General features: G+C 41.1%; 1 protein-coding gene across 1 annotated transcript in view; it reads left to right on the top strand.

Moving 5' to 3' along the window:
* Window positions 1-27363, top strand: part of AK8 (adenylate kinase 8) — a 108380-nt gene that overhangs the window by 62929 nt on the left and 18088 nt on the right. The window contains 1 exon segment of the mRNA XM_077836168.1: window positions 701-842. Coding sequence (XP_077692294.1) covers window positions 701-842 — 142 coding nt within the window.

Genomic DNA, 27363 nt, shown 5'->3' with positions numbered 1-27363 from the left:
TATAAAATTAAAACAAAGGTTTACTTGGTTCTAAATAGCAGTTGTGAAACCGATCAGAGCCTTGTAAACAGAAACAGCAACAGAGGTGCTAGAACTCTGTCTGCAAGCTAAGGAAGACAACACTGCAACAGTTTACAATTGTTTCACATTTGGAAATTTATCTCTCAGTCAAAGACTAGAAAATAATAATTATTTTTACAGGAAAGCTTAAGGCCAGAATATACACTAGGCACTGCTGGAGAGGAGCCACTATGAACTGCTATGTTAAATATGTTCAAATGCCGTTTGTTTGTTTTTTCCTCCACAAAGTAGGTATTTAATCCAATTTACATCATTGCCTGTGTAGGTCTTTATGTAGTCATGTCACACAGTAGAGAGTTAAAATATGGATAATGTAGCTATACATAGATAACTGTTTATGAGAAAAATTACTCTGTATGCTTATGTAGGCAGTATTTATTATTTATATTGTGATTGTCCTGAAGGCCTCAACAAGTTTGAAGCCCCACTGTGGCACTGTACATACACAGCAAATGATAGTCCCTACTCAAAAAGCTTACAGCTTTCAAACATTAATAACTTTTTTGTATCCAAGTTCACTTCATAGCTAACAAGAAGCATTCTGCTGTCTGCTTAGTGCTGAAATTTGACAAACAAAATAAGCGGTGGTTTTTTGTTTTTTTTTTCAAATCCTCTCCAGTCCCAGACAACATCATTTTAAAGTTACTGACAGATCGTCTCAACAGATTAGACTGCATGACTGACGGTTGGGTGCTACATGGTTTCCCAAGAGATTTAGATCAGGCAGAACAGATGGTAAAAGCAGGAATTATTCCAAACAGGTAAGACTTTAAAAAATGTTTTTAATAACAATATGTATTATTCTTGTTTATTTGTTATTCTTACCTACTTTAATCAAATCTGAGAGATAAAAAGGTCTTATTCTCGTAGAAGCATTTGATTCCTTTTATCCATTTTTTCTTGGCTCATTGAAGAGTCACTTTTTGTATGGGTAAACACTTTTTTTTTTTTTTTTTTTGATCCACTTTTTTTGATTGAGCCAGGAGTCTAAGGGTGGGATTTTCAAAAGAACTCAGTGTTGGCCTCACTCAGGTCCCACTGAAGTCAATAGTAGTTTTACCATTGATTTCAGTGGGAGCAGAGTTAGGCCAATGATGAGGGCTTCAGAAAATCCCACCCTGCAAGTTTCGAGAAGACTTATACTTAGAACTAGGTGCATCATTATTATTCTGAGAACTTTAAACAACAGAGTCTGGCTGTTTATGCTAGTTATAACAGACTGGCAGACTCTAGGACCTTGTACAGGAATGAGGGCTCCCCTTTTGAATCATCCCAATGACAGGTGCTTGAACCCTGCATAAAGATGCAGGATAAATACTGTGGAGTCATAGTGACAGATGAATGTTGTTAACTCCAGCCAGAGATATAAAAAGGGTTTAGAGCTTCTCTGTTAGAGAGAGAGAGGCTAGAACAGAGATGTCCTGCAGGGAAAACCTAGGGACAGCCAAACTTGGGGAGCAAGCTGAGGTTGAGATTTGTTTTGTGGTGGTTTATCATTAAAGCCAGACCCCAAGAAGGGGTTAAATTTGGACTATATGCAGTGCATATATTTTGTTAGAGCTGGGTGCAAATTACAGCTGCTTACATCTGTGTATGTGTGATCTCCTAGAATTATGTTGGTATGGCTGGGACCTCACTATGAGATCAGTGTCTTTTTGTTTTATGTGGAATAATGAAAGACAATGTGATGTTTGTATTTGATTTTAGCTTATTAAAAGAATGTTCAGGAATGTAGCGTGAGGGACTGAGTTCTTGGGGCAGAAACTACTCAAACATCATAAAAGAACTGTTATAACCTCTTGAGAAAATAATCTATGGCACTCTCTGCGCCTGGTCCACAGAGGGTGGGAGTCTGTTACAGCTCTCAGCTAGAGTTCCTGGCTATTTAGCTCAAGTTGTTAAGATTCCTGCTTTCACCTCAGGAGGTCCCTGATTCCAGTACTTGGGTGTTGACCAAGATGGTGGCCATCACAAAAGCACATGTTAGAAATTCTTAGCTCCTAGACTTCCAGCGCTAACCTTGAAAAAGGCAATTCGCATGCAAAAATGTTTAACACAACACTGAACTGGCAAAATCTCTCCTTCCCCCAGCTGTTTTTCCATGTGACTGCTACCCAAGGCTACAGTGGAAGGAGGTGAAAGGGTAGGATTGAGTTGGGAGAGGAGGTATTGCGAATATGGCAAGGAAAGAGAAGGGAGTGTGTTGTTTTTGTATAAAGTCTTTGGTATAGAAAAACTATTGAAAACAAATATTTTTAAAAGAGAAACCAGTTTCCTGATGACTTGAGATAAAGAGGAGAAGATGCTTAAACCTGTGTCAGATTAGGTTAAATAATAGCATTTCCTGGAAGGTGCATTCATAAACAAAAAAAATTAAGGGACTGAGTATACATGACTGGGTATACATGACCATAAGTAAGGCTACAATTTAGTCATGAGTATTTTTAGTAAAAGTCATGGGCAATAAACAAAAATTCACGGGCCATGACCTGTGCATGGCTTTTACTATATACCCCTGACTAAATCTTAGCTGGCGGGTGGGACGTGGTGGTACTGTTCTTGGGGGCCAGGGGAGGGGGCGGGCTCCACTTTGGGGGGGGCAAGGGGACCCCTGCTCTGGGGCAGGGACTGGTGGCCAGCGTCACCAACTGCTGGGGGCCACTGAGCAGCGGCTGCTCCAGCTGACCCTGGGGCCGCCCACCCACCGGTGCTCCCGTCGCCCCCAGGATTGCTACTCAGATGGACCCCAGGGCCAACTGCACAGGCCACTGCTCGGGCGGTCCCCAGGGCCAACTGCCCGGGGCTGCCCCATGCCGCTGCTCTGGCCACCCCCGGAATGCTGCCTCAGGGCCACTCTAGCAGCACCTGGCTGCAGAGCCATTCTGGCAGCAGCTGGTGTGGCTGTCCCTGGGGCCACCTGGGCCAGCTGCTTGGGCGGCCCTGGAGTCAGCCACACTGGCTGCTGCAGAAGTCACAGAGGTAGTGGAAAGTCATGGAATCCATGACTTCCACGATCTCTGTGACAGACACAGAGCCCTACTCATAAATAGGTATATGCATGTGAATATTCCCATTGAATTCACTGTGCATGTTTGCAGAATCAGGGCATAATAATGCACATAACAGTGGCTGGTGTATAAAGGCTTAGATGTGAAAATTCCACTCTGATCCATGCACTCAATTCCCATCGGCTTTAATAGAAGCTGTGTGTATGTATTTCAGTACAGACTTTGGCCCTTTACTGTTTTACACAGAGGTTGAAGTAAGGGACGAAAACAGATATCATGCTAACCTGATTGATTCTGGAGTTGATTTTTTTCCATGAAACTGAAGTACCAGGTATATACAGAAAGAAAGAGAGAGATTATAAACAAAGGACATATAGCAATACGGAATAGAAGGGCTGTAATTTAGTTTCTCTTGTGATGCTAGTTATAAAACACTATCTGTGGTGGTGGTGTTTTTGACATCAGTAGAAAATCCTGATAGAATTATAGCCTTGAAATCAATCTGGGAATAGAATGCAGAAATCTATAAATCAGACACAAAACAACCTACAAAGTCTCATTTTAGGAGGGCTCTGTAGATGAAATTAAATTAAAATAAATTTACATATATATCAAGTTTATTATTAAAATCTAGTCACATCAGTAAACAAAATTATTTGTGAAAGGGTACGTTACTCTGTATTTTGAACTCAAAGTAGACCTCTTTGGCTGATCGGAAAACAGAGTTATTGTCTCGTTGTCAAGTCATAAATCTGTTCCTTAGAGCTAATAAATGGTTAGTGTTCAAATACTATGTTTTATCAGACTCCCACCTCATAAACCTAGTGCACATAATACTAAATTATACACCATTGAGCGGGATCAGTCTCCTGACTCTTCCGTCTTATGGAAAGAGAAACAAACCTAGTAATTGATGGAAAAAAAGAAAGAAAATAAAGTTATTTGAAAACAAACAAAATGGGCTATAAAGTTAGTTAAAATGTAATAATAAAAAAAGGGCATACAGCATCAGCCACTGCATCCAAAGACCTGCCCAAGAACAATGAGGAAAATAATTCATTTTCACATTGCAAATCTAAGGTATTAGATTTTTTTTTAAAATTAGTATTAGAGCAAGACTAGCCTGCAGACTGGTGCAGGGACACCTGTATTCTATCAGACAGAAATGTCCTCCTGTAGCACCAGTCTTTCTGTACTCTGAGAACACATGCGTTGCCTTCTACAGTCCTCCTTATGATGCAGTTATAGCATAAGTGGACAGGATCCTAATCGTGTTGAACTGTGGCAGCCTTTAGGGCAAATAAGAAGCTGAATCTATTAGTGGTCTCTCAGCCTCCTAGTAAAGGAAGACTGTTAACCCCTTCGTGTCTGCAGTAAATGAGAGTCCAAGTATAGTTACAGGTTAGCATCAGATGCTCAGGACTGCTGATGTTAAGGGTTCAGTGTAGTCCTTTATCAAAGCAGGTGCAAATGTCAGTTCTAGCTCTTGTTCTTTTATTACTAGAGCTAAAATAGAAAGTCGATTGTACAGCTCTGGATGTTTCTAAGATACAGTAAAACCTCTATAAAAATATGCTGTTCCACCCTACATATACAAGTATGGTCTAGGTCGAGGGGCAAATTGTTCTCCAAACAATCTAGAGAAAACCACAGGCCAAATGAAAATATCAAGTTTGGATTTTTCTACAAAAGTACACATTGAGTAAAACAGAGCTACAGCTCTTTGCCAAACTTACAGCTGAAATAAAGTTCACCAGCAACAACATAGGCTATTACTATTATACATCTCCGGTTACTAACTTCAGCTCCCAACTGGTGCACAGCTCGTCTCAGTCAATTCTGAATATAATGACAATGATCACAGTCACATCAACTGAGTGTATGAGAGCACATTTGTCTACAAACTGACTGCATTTGTCTGTGCTTGCTAAGGAATAGAACTTCCCATTTCACTGAAGATGCACTGAAAAATTGCTTTGTGTCATGAATATCATATATTGATTCAGCGTATTTGGACTCAAAAAGAAGTAGCATAAGATCGTTTAGCTCAAGGCCCAATAAGCCTGTATTATATGCCTGTTATCAATGCCTCTTCCCCAACCCCTCAAAACTGGTAAAACAACCCCTCTTTTTGTTACCTTATTGTTATTGATCATACTGTAAATATTGAGCTGGTAAGTCAAAACCCCTGGATTCTACCATTCATAACTTTCCTAATAATTCATTTTTAGACTATATCTTTCCATGCGTGGACTCAATCCGAAATTGTCTGTTTTTATTTATTTAAGTTTGAGTATAATCCATAACCCATTTGATTTATCTGAGCAAGAGGAAACAAATTTTCTGTATTAAACACCACACTATTTTTATGCCCGGATAACTAAAATATGACTCCTGCTATAGTTCCTATTGGCATGTTAGCATCCTTCATTAAAGACATGGCTTCCATTTCATTTCTGCTATGGGCTCTGTAGGAAGCATGCAGGCCAAGCCAGGTGTAGGGATGCTCTAAATCATGCATCTTCTAGATTCCCTGGCCATGCCCAGCTCCCTAGTCTGGGCTGCTCACTTTTTGTGAGCTCTAGCTCTTTGTAAGTCCCTGAGAGAAAGGAAGTTGTGACCACCTTGTGCCACTGCAGCCTCCCTCTAGTGGACTTTCTACCACTGGTGGTCCTGTGGTCTGATTTATGTTGGCAGTTTGTTAAAGTGCCTGAGAATGTGTGTGCCTTGATACAATCTCTCTCTCTCTAATGTGTCCACCACCAAGATCATTTGATTCAACATACAACCCCTTTCTCTAGCATTCTCTATCTTCTCCCTAGTTCTATGATTTGGTATCTTGGGCAGGAAGAAAGCTCAATCAGGTTGTCCTGTCTGTCATATCCAGAGCATTCCAGAGATAATCTGGATCTTCTAGGGAACCTGAAGAAGACCATCAAAAACTTAACCTAAAAGCACAGTATTGGATTCACATCTTTAAAATGTAATCATAAGGTGTGCACAAGAGTAAACAAACCTGTCCTAATAGATCAGCAACATTAGTGCACAAGAGTTGGTTGTTATCTTTCAGACATGTTTGTTTTAAAAAGTTATTAGAGACCCACATATTCTTGTAAAAAAATTATTTAACTATACAGTACTGTCTACTCACAGGCAGCAAAAGCACAGACAGCCTTGTGTGTTGACCATAGTAGCCTTTGTCAAGGGACAGTTCCTCAGGAGTTCAAGTTGCTAGAGTTAATTACTATTATTTATAGAAGTCTCCATAAAGGGCGTCTAGAAAACAGGCAAACTGGCAGGTGGTTGAAGAGGTCTGAGTAGAGAGGCAACCTGCTGTTCTCACAGATATTGGCCAGGAGCATGATGGAGGCCCCCTCATGGTGAATATGGGGCGTTGCTATGTTACTAAGTATTGGCAGCCATGGCAACACAAAAAGAAAAGGAGTACTTGTGGCACCTTAGAGACTAACCAATTTATTTGAGCATGAGCTTTCATGAGCTATGAAGAGAGCTGTAGCTCACGAAAGCTCATGCTCAAATAAATTGGTTAGTCTCTAAGGTGCCACAAGTACTCCTTTTCTTTTTGCGAATACAGACTAACACGGCTGTTACTCTGAAACCTGTCATGGCAACACAGTTTCATGTAAAGTCCCAGTAACACTGTGCATAGCTTTGTTAAGTTCTGCATCGACCAGGCTCCTGTGAGATGAGTGACACCAGACAGGAGCACAGTACTCTGCTGCTGAATAGCACAGGGCAGGGGCTGATATTCTAAGCATCCAGGTTGAGCCAGCCAATTCTGAGAAAATTGTTCTGAGTGCTAACTTTGGCTGCTGTCTTCTTAAAGTGGTTGCGGTACAGCAAAGACCTTTCCAATGTCATGCTGAGGTAACCCAGGTTTGGGTTGTGCTGCAAGTGTTGGCTGTTTAAGAAAATATTTAACTCGTGGCTTGCGCTTACATTATGCAGATGAAATATGCTAGAAACCCTCTTGGAAAAGTTCGCTGCAGGTGCCATCAACGACAATAGTCTGCCATGAGCTTCATATCATCATTCAGGACCTTGTCAATTTCTGAGAAGGACTGTGCTTGATAGCTGCAGATGTTGTTGGCATAGGTAAACTTGCACGAGAGTGTTTCTGGCAAATCGTTGATATACACATTGAACAGTTTTGGTGAAAGAACTGAATCTTGCGGAAGACCGCTAATCTGACACTTCCAGGAACTGCAATGGTCACCCATGTTTACTCTGAACTGCCTGTTTTGGAGGAAGAGCTCTGCTACTTCAACCACCCAACACAGTGTAACTCCAGAGAGTTTACACAGAAAACTTCTGTGCCAAGCCATGTCATAAGCAGCAGTCAAATCCGGGAAGATGGCTTCTGTCTTTAGATTTTGTTGAAAACTGTTTTCGATAAAGGTGGTCAAGGCCAAGACTTGATCACAGGTGCTGTGTCCTTTTCTGAACCCTGCCTGCTCAACCTGCAAGACATCATCCAACTCCGGAGTGATTTGTAGGAGGTTTAATTGGTCAAACACCTTAAAACACACTTACGGAAGGATATTGGGCGGTAACTCACCATGTTGTGGGGGGTCCTTGCCCAGCTTGAGAATGGTAATAATCTTTGCTTGACACCAAGGGTGTGGTAGCTTCTTTTCATTAATGACCCATATATAGAAATTAGTGAGCCACTGTGACACCATTGGTCCAAGGTGCTTAAGGAATTCCAGCAAGATGTTATCATACACTGCTGCTGTGCCTGGTTTGATGGAGTTAAGGGCCTTATCTAACTCAATGACTGTGAATGGTTCTGGTTGACTTCTGCCCACACTCTTATGTTGAAGATGACCCCATTTGACATATACTTTGTGTATAAATCGCTTTTCCAGAGGAACCTTTGCTACCTGCAGTAGATGACTTGCAACCTCATTGGGCTGAACCAGTGGGTGATTTTGGCCTGGAGGTCATTGGGCAGCACCCAGCCAGCCAATCAGGTTCGAGCACTTCCAGCTAGAATAAGTGAAGTCAAGCTTTGCCAGAAATTCCTTCCACCAAGTCCACTTGGCAGTGTCCAGAGATTCAGTCAGTTGGTCTGCAATGTCTGGGTTGCAAGATAATTCAAATTTCCTGAGCAAGGCTTGGTAATTGGCACTCAGGCAGGGAGTGTAAATTGGTCGACAGCCCCGTGGTATGACTGAAAATGCAGCTTTGTAAATGGCTCCTTGGAATTGGCAATAGGCTTCATCAACTGGGATACTATGCGACAGAATGGTAACCACACTATGTTCCAAAGCATTGGAAAACTTTTTTCAGAATGTCTTACAAAAATTCCGCTGATGCTTGATTGAATGATGGGTAGCTGGAACCCAACGTGGATGAGTGATGGTCTATGTTGGCTGTGAGGGAAGTTATCAACTACTATATGACTCGCTAGTTGTGGATGGCCAACTAGTGAACTAACCCAACAAAGGTCGGGTGAGTACTCTTTCGAGAGAAATATGCCAAGTTGTTTTGCATCATGAATCAACACAAAGTTGTTGTTAATTGCCCAGTCCTTGAACCGTTCACCGTCGTCATCCAAATCCACATACTCCCACTCAGAGTGATGACTGTTGAAATCTCCAATGAAGATTGCTGGATGATCAAGTGTTGGGAGGCCCCAGTGCAAAGTTGGTGACTTATATATGTTCGCAATCCGAAAGCTGCCAACCTGGATTACATGATAAAAATTGGAGGAAGAGCATGGAATAGCATCAGATATGTTGGAAAGCACGTATGTTGCATGGCCAAGTTTAACATCTGAGAAATGTGAAATGGTGTCAAAGCCATCAATACCATAATGTTCTGCTACACTGATAGCTGATAAATGACCTTTATGGTCACTTATGCCACCACAGGATATGACGGTGGAATCTGCTTGGCATAACAAGTGGTCTACAACAACAGTCATCAATCACTATCTTGTCACCAACCCAACCATCTGCCCACCAGGTTTTGACCTGTCAAGGCACCTGTGGTTATCTCTGAACCAGTTTCAAACAGGACAGGGCAATTGTGTGGCCAGTCTCTTCAAATGGGTTTTCTTTAATGACCCGTGATGTAGATCTGGTCAATTTAAGACTATGTTGCATATCCTTGATGGGTGCCAGCTGACTTACTTCAACAGCAGGCTACTGGCTTTTTACCTGGCTGATGATGATACTGTCAAATGGCTGGGAACACTGCGCATACACAGAGAGAGAGAGATTTATATTGCTATTATATTTATCTGAATCAAAGATAAGAGCCCCATTGTACTACACAAGTAACAAAGCTGACAGTCCCTGCCCCAGAAAGCACACAATGCAGATGTCAGATGGAACACAACAGGTGGACAAAATGGACACATGAAGTGGGTGAGTTAGGAGGAGGAGCTAATTCTAAAATGAATAGAGGTTTATGGTATACTTCACCAAATTTCCAGTTGTCAGATCCCAAAGTTTCTTTACCAATGCAGAAAATACTTTAAATATGACTCTAGAGAGTTTATTTTGGAGATCATATTGCTTCTTGATCGGACTTCAAAAGGATGTGGCTGTGTCTCCAATTATGTCACTTATGTAATATTTTTAAACTTCTTTTTCATCTGATTAATAATAGCCTGTATGCCAATAACTTAGAACAAGGATAATGTTGTTTTTATTTCCTAAAATAGAATCTGGGAATATATTAAGAACAAAAGGAAAAAATTAGAATGCAAAAAAAGGATTTTTTTTTTATCATTTGGTCTTTACATGGAGCTTTCATATTTCTGCAGCTGATCCCAATGTGGATTAGGGATAATAAACAGCCTATTAATGGAGGCCTGAACTAGGAAATGGAGTTTGAATCAGCAGCAAAATTCAATGGCTGGCGAAGGTTAATAACTCCATTACTACCAGCTTTATTTTTTAGCCGTTTGAAGAGCTAGGTGTTAGCCTTATCTTACTCCTCGTTAATTGAGCTAATAGAATCCCTGTGACCCTACCATGCTGCCATTATCTGAGAGTTTACCAGACATGGACTAGAATACTTATCACTGAATATGTATTTCCACAGATGCCTTTTCTTTATCAGAAGAAATATTTTTGTTAAAGATAAGAACTTAAAATTCTTTTTTTTTTCAACATTTCCTTGCTGTTCTTTGTAACTGACATAGATATGGAAAAGAAGGTAAATGACTTAATATCTTGCTTTGTTAATGAGGAAAAAGGTAAGTCCCAAAATAGTTGTATCGAGAATCCATATAATGACTGAATTATTCTGGCATGGAAAATGTTACAAGGGCATTTTTTAAAACATGGGTCAAATTTAAATGCTGGATTATATGTATTTACAATAGGCATGCATTTTAACTGACGATATACAGAAATCTGTGATGAATGACGGAGAGGTAAATGTTATAACTTCTCTTCTGATTTGCTCCTCATTTTCACAAGAAAAACACAGACAAAAAAATAAGTTTGGTGATCAAGACATTTAAACCAATATAATAATCTTCACTAACATCAGGAATACAGAGAGAGGGATTGTAAGCAGGCACCTTTCCCAAACTACGCTTATAAATACAGGCAACATAGTATACAAGGTCCAAACATATCACTTTACTGGACTTTGGCCTTATCAGTAAAGAAAACAACAATAAGAATGATAAAGATCAGCACAAGCCTTTTTCCCAAGTTTGGCTGCTTCCTGGGTTCCGCACTCAGGACTACTCAGCCCACACACTGGATCCTCTTCTCCTAGAAATCTGCTTCCTTCTCCTTTATATCTGTGTTAGAGATTGAGGCATCTGTCTCACTGAGTCAGCAGACCCCGCGTAATTCTTTCTCAGCAAGATCGACAGCTGCTAACTGCGTGTGATATTTCAAGCAAACACTGCCAGCCTGTTACATATATATGTAACTTATTTATATATAACTCTAGACATTGCTGTCACATTCAAGAATTCCTTTCGATAAACAGACCACTTGCATTCACAGAGGCAGCTCAGTTGGATACTTTTTGGCACCAACTAATCCCCTATATTTAGGGCCCTACCAAATTCACGGGCAATTGTGGTCAATTTCACAGTCATAGGATTTTAAAAATAATAAATTTCATGATTTCAGATATTTAAATCTGAAATTTCATGGTGTTGTAACTATAGGGGTCCTGACCCAAAAGGGAGTCCTGGAGTTGTAAGGTTATTGTAGGGGTGTCATGGTCTTACCACCCTTCTGCGCTGCTCCTGGTAGCTGCTGCTTTCCAGCCATCTGGGTCTGAAAGCAGTGCAGAAGGGTGGCAATACCACCCTAAGGGTGGCAATACCATGACTCCCCTATAATAACCTTGGAACCCCCCCAGCAACCCTCTTTTGGGTTGGGACCCCCCAGTTTGAGAAATGCTGGTCTTCCCCGTGAAATCTGTATAGTATAAGGTAAAAGTACACAGAAGACCAGATTTCACGGTGGAGACCAGATTTCACGGCCCGTGACGTGTTTTTCACAGCCGTGAATTTGGTAGAGCTCTACCTATATTTAATGCGGAGAACTGCACTCAAACCCCTTAACTGGCAGAAGTCGCTCCTTGCCCAGAGAGGTGTGAATTTCTGTGGCCTGGATGGCAGAGGGGAATCTTTTTTTCCACCCCTCATTTCACCTGGAGACTTGGGCACCTTAGCAGGAGACAACAAGAGTGTGGCAAGAGTGATGCCTCACACTCCCAGTAGCAGTGAGGAACACTGTCATAAAGTCATGGAATTTAAGGCCTGAAAGCACCACCATATTATCTCATCTGACTTGCTGTGTATCACAGGCCACCAGTACCACCCAGCACCTGCACATTAGACTAAGGTATTGCAGCCCCCAGGAGACTGTTATTTTGTGTCACAGGGAGAGCATAGGAGGGACCTAGTTACACCAATGTCTGAGGCCCCTGCAATAGCAGGGAAATATTAAATGAGATATACCCAGATAATCCTGGCAAGTGACCTGAATCTCGTGCTGTAGAGGAAGGCGAAAACCCTACCAAGTCACTGCCAATCTTACCTGGGGGAAAATTCCTTCCTGAACCTCCATATGGCAATCTGCTAGACCCTCAGCATGTGAGAAAGCGCCAGCCAGCCAAGCACCAGGGAGAGAGAGAATGCTTGGTCCAAGCAATCTTTAATACAACATTAAATGAGATGATGATGCATTCTCTGTACTTCTAAACCTGACAAACCCCACCTTGCTTTTGACCTTTCCTTCCTTCCTCTTTCCCCATCCATCACCAAGGATTATCCTTCTTCACCAGAGAACATTTGGAATTGTTTCCTGTCCTCCACAGCGTTTCCTCCTAAGAAAAAACAACAGACAAAGACAGAGAAAGGCAGCAAGGGTAGGAAACCAGTCAGAAAGATAATGCCTTCATCCTCATAGGAAGGTAAAGTCTCCTCCTCCTCTTTGGTTCCTGTAGAGACTGTGAGACTCTTTGACTCAAGTGACTTGGACAAGGTGATTTGGAAGATTGCTAAAATGTTGGAGATTGAGGAGACAGACAGTAAGTTACTTGATGCTCCCCAGGGGGAACCAGAGGATAAAAAAAAGTCTGAGCATTCCCTCAAAAGAGATTGATGCCTTTTCTGCAGCTCTTGGTGCAGCTACCATATGACCTGCTGTAATGGGGCTGTCACCCACCTCTTGCAGGTGCCTGCTCTCTGGCTGGTATGTGCCTGCAATCACTCAGTTTTGAATGGGGTGGCACCCCCCTCTCGCAAGCGCCCCTTCCCCCAGGCCGTCAGTTTTCTGGGGGGGTCTTCAGTGACTCAGCCCTCCGGCCGAATCACACACACTGTCCCCCCCTTCCAGGGTATGCAGTCTCTAGTTCTTGTTCATGGCCCTGGTATGGAGCTGTAGTGCAAAGGCTTCCTCCCTGGAGGCACTGCTTTCTTCAACAGCCCAGCAGGGGCCCATCTTGGTACACACAGTTGGTGTACTTTCAGCAGCCCTTGCCTGGGCTCAGTCTTCAACCAGACCAGCAGGGCCCATCATGATACCCTTACCTGGTCTGGCTACGTTCTGGGCTCAGTCCCTTGGGCTCAGCCAGCCTCCACTGACCTGTCCATGGTCCTGCTGCTCTTTTAGCTAGCCAGCCACCCAGTCCTCCATTGTTGAGCTCCAGGCACCAACTGACTGCTCTGTTTCTGCTGCCTGGTTCCTTTTAAATGGTCCATCTGGCCCCTGATTGGTGTCTCCTGCAGCCACTCTAGGCTACCTAGAGGACTTCTCCTCTGCTCTTTCCTGGGCCGGGGTGAGGCAGGGCCGAGAAGTGTCCAGCAGGGAGCCTCCTGACCTAACCCACAATGTCACACCTGTGCTGTCCCCTTCAGGGCCTCTCTATCCTGGGGTAAAGACATTAACTTATGTGTTGAGAATCTAGAACCAAGCATAACAAAATCAGCAGAGAGTCCCTGCATCTTCATAACACCCTTTCATTTATGGGGGATGCTGCACGTTATCATGAGATTCGCCTCTTGTTCTCTGCTCTGTTCCAGTGTGGCTAGAGGGCTTTGGTCATGGGAGGCAGATGCTGTTTTTGGAAACTCATCTGATACAGGCTCCCTTTGATGGTAATGGAAAAGCAATGTATTCTTATTCAACTAGTCTAATCATCTGATTTGTGCTTTTCCTCCCATAACTCTCCTTGCTTAGGTCACCAGAAAATCAGGACAGACAGAGCCAGCAAGCGTACTCCTAATAGCTCCTTACTAACCCCACAGAACTTGGTTCACCAAAGTCTCCCAGTTTGCTCCACATTAATTCTAGTCTCAGTGACTTTTTGACTCAGAATCCAATGAGATGCCAGTATCCCAAGACGTTATTTTAGGCATTGTCATGTTGAAACTGTAAGTCCAGGCTGCAAATTTGAGCTGAGCTTACTTGCTACTTTTAATTAGCCAGTCTCAATAAAGTTTGTCGTATGTCCAATGTTGTCATTTAGCATCACTCCATTTCCTAAAATGTAGCATCAATAGAACTGACCAAGTAACATAAGATGTACTGAAGTCTTCTACTGTGATAGATCTGGCCATTTCATCTTAATTTCCTCATTCCTCTAGAGTTCACAAAAATATCTGTGTTCATTCCTCATTCCTCTAGAGTTCACAAAAATATTTGCTAGTCTGATTGTAGATGTTTTAGGAAGCTTTCATAAGGAAGCAACTGGAGGCAGGAATTGACTGGGACCAGAAAAACTTTTGGCAAATAATAATTGGGGTGGGGAAATATCAAATGTATTATGATGTAGCATTCTAATCTTCTGGGGACTGATCCTGCAAGAGATCAAATGCTCATTGACTAAGTCGATGGGAGTTTTGTCTCTGTAAGAACAGGGGGATGGAGCCCATAGTAACTGAGAAACAGTAGTAGGAAAAGGAAGGCTATCCCATTAGTTTCAGCATATTGGACTGTTGACATTTTACCTTTTATTTCCAGTGTTTGTGCTAGAAAAAGTCTGGTGAATATTATTCTGAGTAAATGTGGAAGGGTCCTTGCTTCTGGGTGGGTTAAAACTTAGTTTATGAAAGTCTGTTACTACCTTTGCTATCTGCCTTTGAGGGCACAAGTGCAATTACTTTTGAAGCAACTACATCAGAAATAAAAGGAGTACTTGTGGCACCTTAGAGACTAACCAATTTATTTGAGCATGAGCTTTCGTGAGCTACAGCTCACTTCATCGGATGCATACCGTGGAAACTGCAGCAGACTTTATATACACACAGAGAATAAAGTCTGCTGCAGTTTCCACGGTATGCATCCGATGAAGTGAGCTGTAGCTCACGAAAGCTCATGCTCAAATAAATTGGTTAGTCTCTAAGGTGCCACAAGTAATCCTTTTCTTTTTGCCAATACAGACTAACACGACTGTTACTCTGAAACCTGTCATTACATCAGAAATGTACATTACCTTTGAACCTCATGGCTGCCAGCTCCTAGAACTTTGGGAATAAAAACATACTGTCAGATTCTGCCAACTATACTCATCTTGAGTAGGACCTTACTCCTCGAATACTCCTTTGGAATCAATGGGACTACTCCTAGAGGAAGGCACTACTCAAAGTGAGTAGTTCTGACAGAATCTGGGCCATAGTGAAATCCACAGACAGAGCAGGGAATATGCTGCTTTTACTTAGGATCCTAAAATCGTCTGTTTAGAGCTGAAAATTTGGAAAGTGAATGCATCCTTTTGCGGCAATACAATCCAGATGGGGTGGTTAGAACTGTCAAGTGATGCTGCATGTTGAATGCAGACTAGTTTGTTATTACCATGAGGATTAACAGATCTAATCTACATTAAAATTCCAATGGATTTACTGATGTTTGCCTTGCACCAAGATATTTGCTCAGTATTTTCTAGTAGGTAAGTGCAGGATAATTTAAGACTGAAGTCAGAAATGTAATATCATTACAGCTATTATTGTGGGGAAGATATTGTTGGAGCATTTTCCTCTTCTTACAGCCTTAATGGGCCTGACTCTCTACTACTTTGCATCTCATGCGGTCATTTACACATGTAAACTTCCACCATTCTAATTTGGTACCATTTCACACACACTTTGCATAGGTGATGCCAGGTGCAAGATTGTGGTATGTAAGTCTCATATTTTCTATCCTTAAATGCATTATATTTACAAGTTCTCTATTAATGCTGTTTTTCTCTCTTAGTGTGGCATAGGATGAATTTTGAACCAGGTTTGCTTCTTTTCCATACAGACCTACTATGATGCCAATTTTTTTCTAAAACTATTTGTTTCTGAGAAGCTTATGGGCTTCCTAAAAGCAGTGTTACACATTGCACAGATCAGCAAAACAGAGATAATTAAATTCCCTTTAGATTATAATTCTTATAATATGAACTCTGATAAATGTCCCACTAATATGTGTTCTTGTAGTCTTTTTGGTCCCAGGATATGAGACAGACAAGGTACGTAAGATAATAGCTTTTATTGGACATACACTGACCTGAAAAAGAACTTTGTGTGTAGTTTGAAAACTTGTATTTTCCACCAACAAAAGTTGGTCCAATAAAAGATATTACTTTACAAACCTTGTCCCACTGATATGTACTAAATTAATGCATTTGAGACATCTCACAGTACATCAGGTTAATGTTTAGCAGAGAACAGACCACAAAATACTTGGCACTTGATTTAAGTATTGATGAATAAATCTCACCAGTTTTAGTAAATATAAGACCGAACAATTAACAAACTAATTTCCAGGCTAAGGACAAAGGACCAACTTCCTCCCTAGTGTAACTGCAGTGAAGTCAGTGGAGTTGCAGTAGATAAGAATTCAGTCTCAAAGGTTCAAAAAACAGAGATGAACTTAAAAAAACTGTATTTTCCCTCATCCATATCATACTTTAGGAGTCTTCAGATTTCACTTCAATTATCTATCTTTCTTACTGAAATGTTGAAGCCCGCATTACACTTAAGAATTTATGAGCTCAAATACAAGATGCAGGTGTTTGAAAGCTTTTAGAGATTTTTTTTTAATGCTTTTTCCCCTTCCAAAAAAGACAACTTTAGGACAGAATTATTTCTCCAGTTACACCTGTGTAACCTCTGTAACCAGGGCTGCATAGACATAACTGGGGCAGAATGTAGTCATTAGTTTTTATAACTTCGTCACAAATGTAAATACAGCTTGAAAACACACTGTCCAGTTCTTTTAACTTCAGTTGGAGAACATTACTAGAAGCCCAATTATAGTGACATCAAAGAGCATGATGGTTTGAATTCCTGCATGTGGTACTGAGTTTTATTTATTTAAAAAAAAGAAATTGTAAATAAATTTCTGGAATGCATCCTGCTCACTGGCTTTTAAAGAGCATTTTATTCTCTTAGACATGGTATCTTATACTCTGAGTCTGGAATCCTTCCTATTGTTGAGTAGCAGTTACTCAGGTGAACAGTCCCATAAAAGTCAAAGGAACTTGCCTGAGTTACGGTTCCAGAATTGGACCCCTAAACATCTTGACATGAGAAATTTAGGACCAAATCAGTTTTCAGGCTCTCTTTGGTGCACTCTATCTCCATATATTTGCATTACAAACATGCGGTGTTAAAAGGTCCAGCTTTCAAACCCTCCCTTCTAGGGGTACCTCATGTTAACTTCCTATGGTTTGTTAAGCATCATGTTATTGTGGTCTTAGGCATATGAGAGCTCTGACTTTAAGCAGAATGATGTTTTAAATTACTGCCTTATGGACAATTTCTGCAGTAGTTCCTATGTTTCTCATAGTGATATCTTCCTTTCCCCCACCCCTACCTGACCCTGCTATAGATTTCAACTGTTGTTTAACCTTGTTGATGTTTTGTCTATATTTGCTTTAACCAGATGCCCCTCTTTGCCTGCAGCACTGGGACTTGTCCCCTCTCTCCTATCAACAATAATTAGCCTTGTAAGACTAATGGAAGAAATCGTGTCTAATTACCCTGTTGAAGGCCCAATTATGTTATTAACATTCGTGGGCTATAAGCTAATGATGAAGAGAGCCTCTCATTTGCATAGCATTAAGGTAATTGAGCTGGAAGCTATGGGGCAGATAGTGGTGATGATAGCAGGATTCTGTTACAGAATGGATAATGATGACCGGAGCAGGACGATTCACCTGACAGGTTTATTAATTAACAGCTATCTGATTACCTAGAAGGAATGGCAAGTGGCAACCCTTCTGAAAGGCTTGCTTTCTATTTTTTTAATGAAAGATGCTGTATCAGTGCTAATATTCTAGTGTAATTTATGGTAATGACAGAGCAAGCCCTTTACTTAAGGCCTGTATAGAAACCTATTCTGGGACCAACCAGCCCTAGCAAAAATGGCTTATGATTTTTCAGTCCTTCTAAACATACTTTATTCTGCGCAAACAAATACAATGCCAGTTACGTTGCTTAAGCTATGCACACAGTGCCCTTAGAATATTGAACAATTCAGTGTTTTCTGGGAGTTTTACTTTTGTAAGGACTGCAGGAATTTTGCAGGAATGCAAAAGTGTTGCCTTGATTATTGGTTTCAGAGAGAGAATTCTTGTGATTTAATTATTGTAAACTTAAGGCTCTGTGGATCATCCTGCTTTGTATAAATTGGGAGTAGAGATGACCTTATCCTACATTTAACCATAGATACAAACGGTTTTGCGAAGATGCTGAGCCTTTAAAGCATGTGGTTTTTCTTTCTTCAGAACATTCTTCAGGGTGAAACTCCACCTTTTTCTTTTTTTTCAGTAGCTTTCAAATTCTGTCCAGTTATACTCCAAACATAGATTCATAGATTCGAAGGCCAAAAGGGATAACTTTTATCATCTAGCCTGACCTGCTGTATAACACGGGCCATTGAACTTCCCCAAAATAATTCCTTGAGCAGATCTTTTAGAAACACATCCAATCTTGGTTTTAAAATTCCCAGTGATGGAGAATTCACCATGACCCTTGGTAAATTGTTCCAGTGGTTAATTATTCTCAACTTTAAAAATTTACAACTTGAATTTCCAGTCTGAATTTGTTCTAGCTTGATCATCCAGCCATTATCGTGTTATATTTTTCTGTGCTAGATTGAAGGGCCCATTATTAAATATTTGTTCCTCATATAGATATTATAGGCTGTAATCAAGTCACCCATTAACCTTCTCTTTGTTAAGCTAACATAATGTCACTCGCAATAAGGACTGGAGGTAGACCAAAGAAGTAGTATTGACCACCACTAAATTAGATGGGAACTTGGAGGGCTTCCATTTTAGACTTTTTTTAAAGGAGCTGTATTCTCTAAACACAAACATTGCTCCAGATTTAAAGTTAGTTTTGTTATATCTCTGTCTCCTATTACAACTGTATTGTCTACTTTTACCAATTGATCCCTTCCAGAGGAAGTCTTCTAATTCTTCATCTTCCAGAAAGGTTTGGCTGGTTCTTATATTTTCCAAACTTCAAATACCAAGTATTCCTCTATCTGAAAACAAGAACTGTTCTGCAACCAACTAGTCCCCATCTTTGCTGCTAGCCTTTAAAATTCATGATGGGATATTGTCAGTCTCCATTGGGCTAGCTGATGTCTTTAAACCTTGTGATCTCCAGGCCTTCCCCAATGGTCGAGTTACACAGTGCATCCTGAACAGCCTCTGACTGGACAAGTTTCAAAGAAGATTGAAGATTTTAAACTTTAAGCTCCAAAAACCCTATCAGTGAAGATGGCAGTAAACTAAGAAATTATATGAGGCCTGATGATCTGGGTCTCAGTAGTAATAGGATTAGGAAGGGCAGGAGATGTATTGACAAAGTACCTTCTCCATTATTTTACAACTGCAGAACATCCTTAAATCAGAAATTCTCCTTGGATTCTGGTTATGAGATTTGTTTTTGTTTGGTAAAAAGGAAACAAAAATATCCAACCACATTAATCCAATTTGGGGTAACGCTGGACTTTCAAACTAATCAGGGCTGGTTCTGACATTATAAATGACCACTGAGGCTGACTAACTGGTCCACTAGATGCCTCTCTAATGGATCTAAATCATTAGAGGAGCTCATGATCAAAAGGAGGAAAGGAAAATGCCTGGATAACTAAAGATGAAACAAATGAGCTTGCAAAGAGCTCGTAGAAATGGCTAACAGTCTGATCATTTTATCAGTGGTTATGACTAGCAGCTGCAGCACAGAATAAAAGATCCAACTGTTAAAATGCATTGGGAGAGAATCCCTTTCTGTAGCTGTGCACATGTGTGGGAGATGTGAATTAAGTGGTGAGAAAAGTATATATGTAACATTTACAAGGTGTTTTTTCCATCTCCTCTTGCTGGCATGTGATGGTACAAATCCAAATGTCCATATTTGTGTGTAAATTACATAAAATGGTTGTTCAAGGATCACAATATAACAAGTGAGTAGTAGCTTAGCCCGAATTTAAACCCAGAATCTCCCTAGTTCTCATTATTTTGCTTTAATCACTAACCTGCACAGCGAATGTTGGATAGAAATATCTTTACTATATAAATTAGTTTTCCTATAAGGCATTCTGTAGCTCACTACAATGGCTTACTGTATAATGTAGACAAACATAGCATCAAGCCAAGATTTGATAGATCAGGAATTATGTATTTAATTCAGAGTTGTGTACAGAGTGCTCATAAAATCTTGATCATGATAGAGGAGCCAATAAACATTTGGGAACATAAATATTTCTGTAGGAAATGGCTTTGTGAAACATTTAGTTGTTGAGCAATAAGAAGAACAGAGAAAATCAGATGAGTAAAAATCTCTAGGTACTAATCTGATGGGTTATATATGTTGCAATGATAATAATATTGAGAGAGAAATATTATGGGACTAGAGGCATCAAATACATAGAGCCCTGCACTTTTTATTAATGTCTTCATCTCCCTGTACTTCACCCCACATACAAGAATAGCACTCATTGCTGCCCCAAAATTTGGCTTTAAAGGCAGTATGGTAAAGGATAAGGTGGGAGTGCTGACTAATCACTGCTGTTTACATGACCTGGGGCAGAAAATCTGGAGTGAGGACAAAAGCCCCATGAAAACTCTGAGCTGCCTCTGGTATTTGCATGAAGACAGGCACATCCCTGATATCTTATACAGAGGAAGGAAGAAGTCATGATCCAGAAATGCTGTCCTCAGTGACTGGTGAATTAAAGAACCCTCTCCTCCTCCTGACTGACATAGTTAAACTGACCTAATTTTCTAGTGTAGACCAGGACTTATTCCCATAAGGGAAGGGGAATAAGCTCCATTGGTATAAGGCTTCTTTATGTTGGTATAAGTGCACCCACACAATGGCTTGTACCAGTATAATTATTTAAGTAAGCAAATCACACCCCTAACTGAAATAGTTATATTGGTACAAATACTGTGTATCATTCAGGTATAATAAATAATCCAAAATAGAAACAATGGAGGCAAAATATGGATGTAGATTTATATCTGCTGCTCATAAGGAAATCTTTTTCTTTGCGAAACATTTCAGTGTGTATGGTTTCCTGGAATACAGCCAGATAGCAGAATATACTAGATCAGAAATTGTAAATTCCCCATGATCCAGGCCATGAGGTGAAGGGAAAGAATGAGGATTTGGAATGAGACTTTCGTCCATTAGGTGGTACGGTGACACTGGTTGATGATATGAAGGTTCCCATGATAGATACATGAGAGCTGTGTATCAGTATAACCTGATCTTTCTGATTCCTAATGGAAGAGAAAGAATAAAAGGGGAAGCAGACATGATCTTGTCACACGAGGGTAGAGATCTCGTCTATAATTTCTTACTGTTCCGTGACTTCCATTGGTGATCAGAAAGAACAGATAAGCCTAGACTAAGGTGATTTTGATCTCTCCAGGTTGGGCCAAGCAATGCTTCCAAGAATGCAACTCCCTCAACCCCATCCACCTCAAACTGGAAAAGGCCTGGGGCCCCAACTCATGTTCAGGGTAACAATCCCTTTAGCAAGGAGTCTTGTCATTCTTTCTGACTTTCCTTGCTCCCAAGAGGAGGATCTAGGCTCCCTCAAGGGCTGGATATGCCTTTGAATTTCATCTCCAGTTACATAAAGGACAACAAAGGCGGCACACATCAGTGCAGTGAAAGTCTCCAAAAAGGAGTACTATGTGGAAAGAGGGACCAATCCCCCCACGGATTGCGAGGTGTTACACACAGCAGTAACACTTCCCTGAGAAAGGGACCTGAAGAAAATAACGAATGAGACTTCACTTGGCAAAATACAAGTTAATGCATGTGGGGGGAAATAATGTGAACTTAAAAGAAGAACAGGAATACTTGTGGCACCTTAGAGACTAAGAAATTTATTTGAGCATAAGCTTTCGTGGGCTACAACCCACTTCATCGGATGCATAGAATAGAACATATAGTGAGATATATATATACATATACACAGATAAGTTGGAAGTTACCATACAAACTGTGAGAGGCTAATTAGTTAAGATGAGCTATTATCAGCAGGAGAAAAAAACTTTTGTAGTGATCATCAAGATGGCCCATTTAGACAGTTGACAAGAAGGTGTGAGGATACTTAAGGAAATAGATTCAATATGTGTAATGACCCAGCCACTCCCAGTCTCTATTCAAACCCAAGGTAATGGTATCTAGTTTGCATATTAAATCAAGCTCAGCAGTTTCTCGTTGGAGTCTGTTTCTGAAGCTTTTCTGTTGCAAAATTGCCACCCTTAAATCTTTTACTGAGTGGCCAGAGAGGTTGAAGTGTTCTCCTACCGGTTTTTGAATGTTATGATTCCTGATGTCAGATTTGTGTCCATTTATTCTTTTGCATAGAGACTGTCCGGTTTGGCCAATGTACATGGCAGAGGGGCATTGCTGGCACATGATGGCATATATCACATTGGTAGATGTGCAGGTGAACGAGCCCCTGATGGCGTGGCTAATGTGATTAGGTCCTATGATGGTGTCACTTCAATAAATATGTGGACTTGTTTCAGAGTAACAGCCGTGTTAGTCTGTATTCGCAAAAAGAAAAGGAGTACTTGTGGCACCTTAGAGACTAACCAATTTATTTGAGCATGAGCTTTCGTGAGCTACAGCTCACTTCATCAGATGCATACCGTGGAAACTGCATCTGATGAAGTGAGCTGTAGCTCACGAAAGCTCATGCTCAAATAAATTGGTTAGTCTCTAAGGTGCCACAAGTACTCCTTTTCTTTTTATGTGGACTTGGTGAGGCAAACTCTGACCGATGTCAGGCATTTGAACTAGTCTGCCAGGGGACCAGCTGGCATTGCAGGGCTTCAGTTAAAGAAGGGTACTGACTGGAGACAGTGATTCTGAGTACACTGTGGAAGACAGTCTACAAACATCAGGCAGTATTTGTTACAGGGGAAGGTCTGCATGGTAAAATAATAAACACATGAGAATTTCAGGGGAAATGATGTTTTGTCTTTCTCTCGTTCCCCTTTCTCTCAGCTTTTCTATAATGTCCATTATGCTTGTGTATAGGTGCCGATCCAGCTAGGCAACACGGTGAAAGATATTTTTAAAGAATCACTCTTAAATATTTTAAATGACCAAATCGTAGAACAAAACATTCTGGCGACACAACTAGCAGTCCTGTCAGTATGTAGGCTGAAAAATAAGAAAAGAGCCAATAAAAAACCCTCAAGTTGGGAATAGCTAATTGGGATAGAAGTAATGTTTTGGCTTCAAGGATTTTTCAGGGCTGTAGAGAAAAATAGAATAAGATTAGAAAATATTTGTCCATCTTGTATGACAGATGTGGGGGAAAATGCTGTCGCTCTTTACATTTCTTTTTTTCTCCTAAAACAGCAGCAGGAATGAGCTGGCAGGCACAGAGAAATGCAGTTAGCAAGAGTAATCGGAGTTGAAAGTTTGACCTTTGGTGATGGAAATTTGATATGAAAAAAGGGCTTTTGATAATTTCCCCATCCAATCAGATAAGGGAGAGATCTTGATCCTGTTTCCTTATTTGCATGCTGACTGATCTCATTTGAAAACCCAATCATTCAGAAATATAAAGAAGTCAACAGAAGTGTTACAAGTAAGGAGCTGTTTTATCTAAAAGGTCTGCAGGATGTCATCTTCTGTTTTTCACTCCAGCGGGCTGATCTCTTCTTCTTGGTTCCATGTTTTTATTGGCAGGATGAGTCGAATATATTGAAATGCAAATAGTCTTTTCCATACTGACCCAAAATATAGGATTTTTTTTATGATTGATTGTATCGAGGGCACTTCAAAAACAACAAAGAAAATAATTTCTGCAGTGCTTCTGATTTCATGGCACTGTCATATTCTGATGTCTCCTGTCAGCAGTCATTGGTAGAGAGCAATTTCTGTGCATGTCCCATCTCCATCTTTCACTGCTTATGTTGGAATCTCCAGGGCTACATCTTGATGCAGTTTATCATTTCTGGGAATGGTGTGTCAGGTCATTTAGCTTATGTCTAAAGGGTCTTGGAAGTTTCCTTCCTTGGATGTCATAAGGCATTGAAAGAGTAAAATTTGTATTTAACGTATCTTGGCAAGTTGCAGATCTGATTACCCCAGTAATGGGTTTAGTTCTAAACCTACCCATACAGCTCCTAGGCTGTAAATTGTATACTTAACTAACCAGCTGATCACCTAGCAATTCAGATTTCAAATTTTAGGCACTACTCACTTAAGGGAGTTTAGCCCCACCTTTATTCTCCCAAATAAACAGTTTAATCATGCATTTTTTCCTAAACAGGCGATTGAATTTCCATTCTACTCAACTAGGCAGTGGGGTTAATGGGAAACTTTCCTGTTGTGTAACTGGTGTCATTATTCCCTACTCCAGAGTCCACCTGCTTAGTTAATGACTTAAACCTAGGGCTAAATTTGCATCGCTTGACTGACCCAGAAATTGAGGATAAAGTAACCACTTTGAAGTTGGCCTGTATTTAAATAGCTCTGACTAAAATGAATGGTCTAAAGTTTTCTTTGACATATAGCCTTGCTAACTTCAATGAGGCTATGTGGCGTGCAAGCCAGGACAGAATTTTGCCCTATATACTTAAAAGAAAAGTCAGCTGTTACATTAAAGTCTGTCCCGCCGTTATTTAAATCAAAGCAGCAAATGAAATCACAAGAAGGGACACCAAACATACCTATTACAAAACAGGAGAGCTCTCTCCTTTGTCTAGTCAATGGGTTTGATTTGAGACCTCCAGATTCTATAGCAGGTTTGCCCACAAATCCATCTGACTAAATAGTGAGTGTGCAGCCCTACCTCTCCAAACACTGATTCTGAGTGCTGCCTGCACACATCAGAACATGAATCTGGTTCACTTTATTCATGAAGGGCTCCCCAGTCCGCTTTTCTGAGTTGCTTTAAAAAAAGTATGATTTATCCAGTTGTTTTTCTGCCGGGATCTTGTTCCACCCTTTCTTACTCTTGCAGGGCCTTTTTTGAAATGCCCCTGTACATGAGCTCTCCTTTGCCCTGCTGTGTTGGAATAGAGTCCTTTTGATTAAATAATCCATCCTGAAATATAGATCTTGCATTTTCAATTGCAAATGTAAATTCCAGAATTCAGTGGTTTTGGCTGCTCCCCATTTCTCTAGCCCCTCAGCTGTTTGACACTTTCATTTGTCTCTCCATAATAGTATCTCCCTGAGGCTGGGTAATCATTAGTGAAAATTCTTTGTAGTTTCATGGGCAAGGGGAATGACACATTAACCCAGGAGTCTTCTATCACCCCACCTTTACTCTTGCATTGGCATATTTTGGCCAATATTTTGGCTTTCCAGAGGAACATGTTTAGATCCCTCTACCAAACTCCACTGGGTGGCCTATGTCTTGTGCCAAAGACTTAAATCCCATTTACACTGCAAAATAACCATGTTTAAACATGGTTGTGGCCAAATTGCTACAAATTTTACTTCTTTTAAGAATTAGGCTAGATATCTACCAGGGTTATAATATAACTTTTTCTGTCTGCACAAGCAAGGAAAAAGCATATTATAGCATGTCTTGGACAAAACCATGTTTAGAGGGTATTTTTGTAATATAGATGGAGCATAAGGTAGAACCTCCATCCCTATGTAGCCAGTAAAGGTAACTCATACAGTTGGAGGAGTTTTCCTGAGGAATTGCCCAGCATTGCATTTCCCATCTCCAGCCAGCTTGGGGAGTGATGCATCAAGTTAATGTCAAAGTCAAATTCCACAAGACATGGTATTACGCTGTACAACTGTTAGACCACCAAGCAAGCCTGAGTTCATTATATCGAACACTGCATACTGTGGGTCCTAGATTGATGTGACCAGATTGTAATCCCAGCAAGAACCATCGTATTCTGGTGCTTCGAGCATTGGTCAGGAAACCAGGAACTCCTGTGTTCTAATCAGGCTGTGCCTCTGACTCACTGGCTAGACATGAGAAAGTCACTTAAACTCTCTTGACCATTGGTTTTCAAACTAGGGAGCTCAACAAAGTTATGAAGGGCTGCAAAGTAGGGCACAGAGCTGCGGTGGGCCAGGGCAGAAGCGGGGAGAGCACACAGGGAGTACCTGCGGTGGGCAGGGAACACAGCCCCACTCAGCGCTGTCCCAGCACAGCAGCAGCCTGGTCCCCTCCTGCTCTACCTCTTACAGACTGCTGAGAACTCCTTGCATGCTCTCCCTGTTGCTGCCCTGCCCTGGGTGCCTGGTCAGCTGCAGCCCCATGTATTTTAAACTCCCTGGAGCCTGCAGGAGCGAGAGGCTCTGGGCAAGGTGTAGGAGGGAGAGGATCCTTGGTCTGCTCTGAGCCACACTGCCTTTGGGCTCCAGCTGGGTTCCGTTGCTACCATGGCTGTGAGCTGCCCAGTGCCTTTGATGAGTCACTTTCTGCCTCAGACAGATGGGAGTTGAGAGGCACAGCAAAAAAAAAGTTTGGGAACCTCTGTTCTAGATCTAATACCGAGGTGATGTGTAAGGCAGTGTAATTTATGTTCCCTTACATTCCCTTGCAGAGCTGGCTGGCCTTGCAGGAATCAGGATCCAATCTTTCATGAGAAACTCCCTCCGCTCCATAAGATGTTTCCTCAGTGAATGAATGCAGAGGTCTTTCTCCACTCTCTCATATACTGAATCAGTCTTCTGTTCTGTATTTATTCACAGACATGGCAATCCCATCTGTTATAGTGTTCCTTTTTACCTCCACGTGGTGTCGATTGTTTGCAGTTGGCTTTGATGGTTTTCCATGGACTATTCTGGGATGAGGCAAGGGTAGGCAGTTGAATAATACATTACATAATCAGATAGCTAGGGAGGGGTGACAACACCCTCACACTTCAACAGGTCTCACTGAGACATATGATTCCCTGCTAACTAACCTATACTCCAAGACCATGAGGGCATCATTTTCAATATAGGTACATTATTCCTTAAATATTACCCGTAAACATATCTCACAATGATTATAGGTATTAATAAGTTACAAGCTTTCAGTAGAGACCTCACAAGTTACCCTTCATGGATAATAGCATGAAAATGCTGTATTCGGTGTAGTGAGTTTGTCAGGTCTGAGACAAGAGTTGCTTGTAGAGAACATCGACTTCTTTACCAACAATGGGGATCTGTGTCATGGGTTGGGGTGGGGGTTGAGAGAGACCCACACTCATCTGGACATAGCAGAATGTTAGAGGAGGAGTCAGTAAGGGCTCTCTCTAGTGGGTTTGTGGGAGGAGATGATCCAGACCATAGTAGCTCAAAGCGGGGTTGTAAAAATCATGT

The sequence above is a fragment of the Eretmochelys imbricata genome, chromosome 16, assembly GCF_965152235.1.
Source record: "Eretmochelys imbricata isolate rEreImb1 chromosome 16, rEreImb1.hap1, whole genome shotgun sequence".
Lineage (NCBI taxonomy): Eukaryota > Metazoa > Chordata > Testudines > Cheloniidae > Eretmochelys > Eretmochelys imbricata.
The sequence above is the reverse complement of the archived record's forward strand: the minus strand, read 5'-3'. Positions and strand labels throughout refer to the sequence as shown.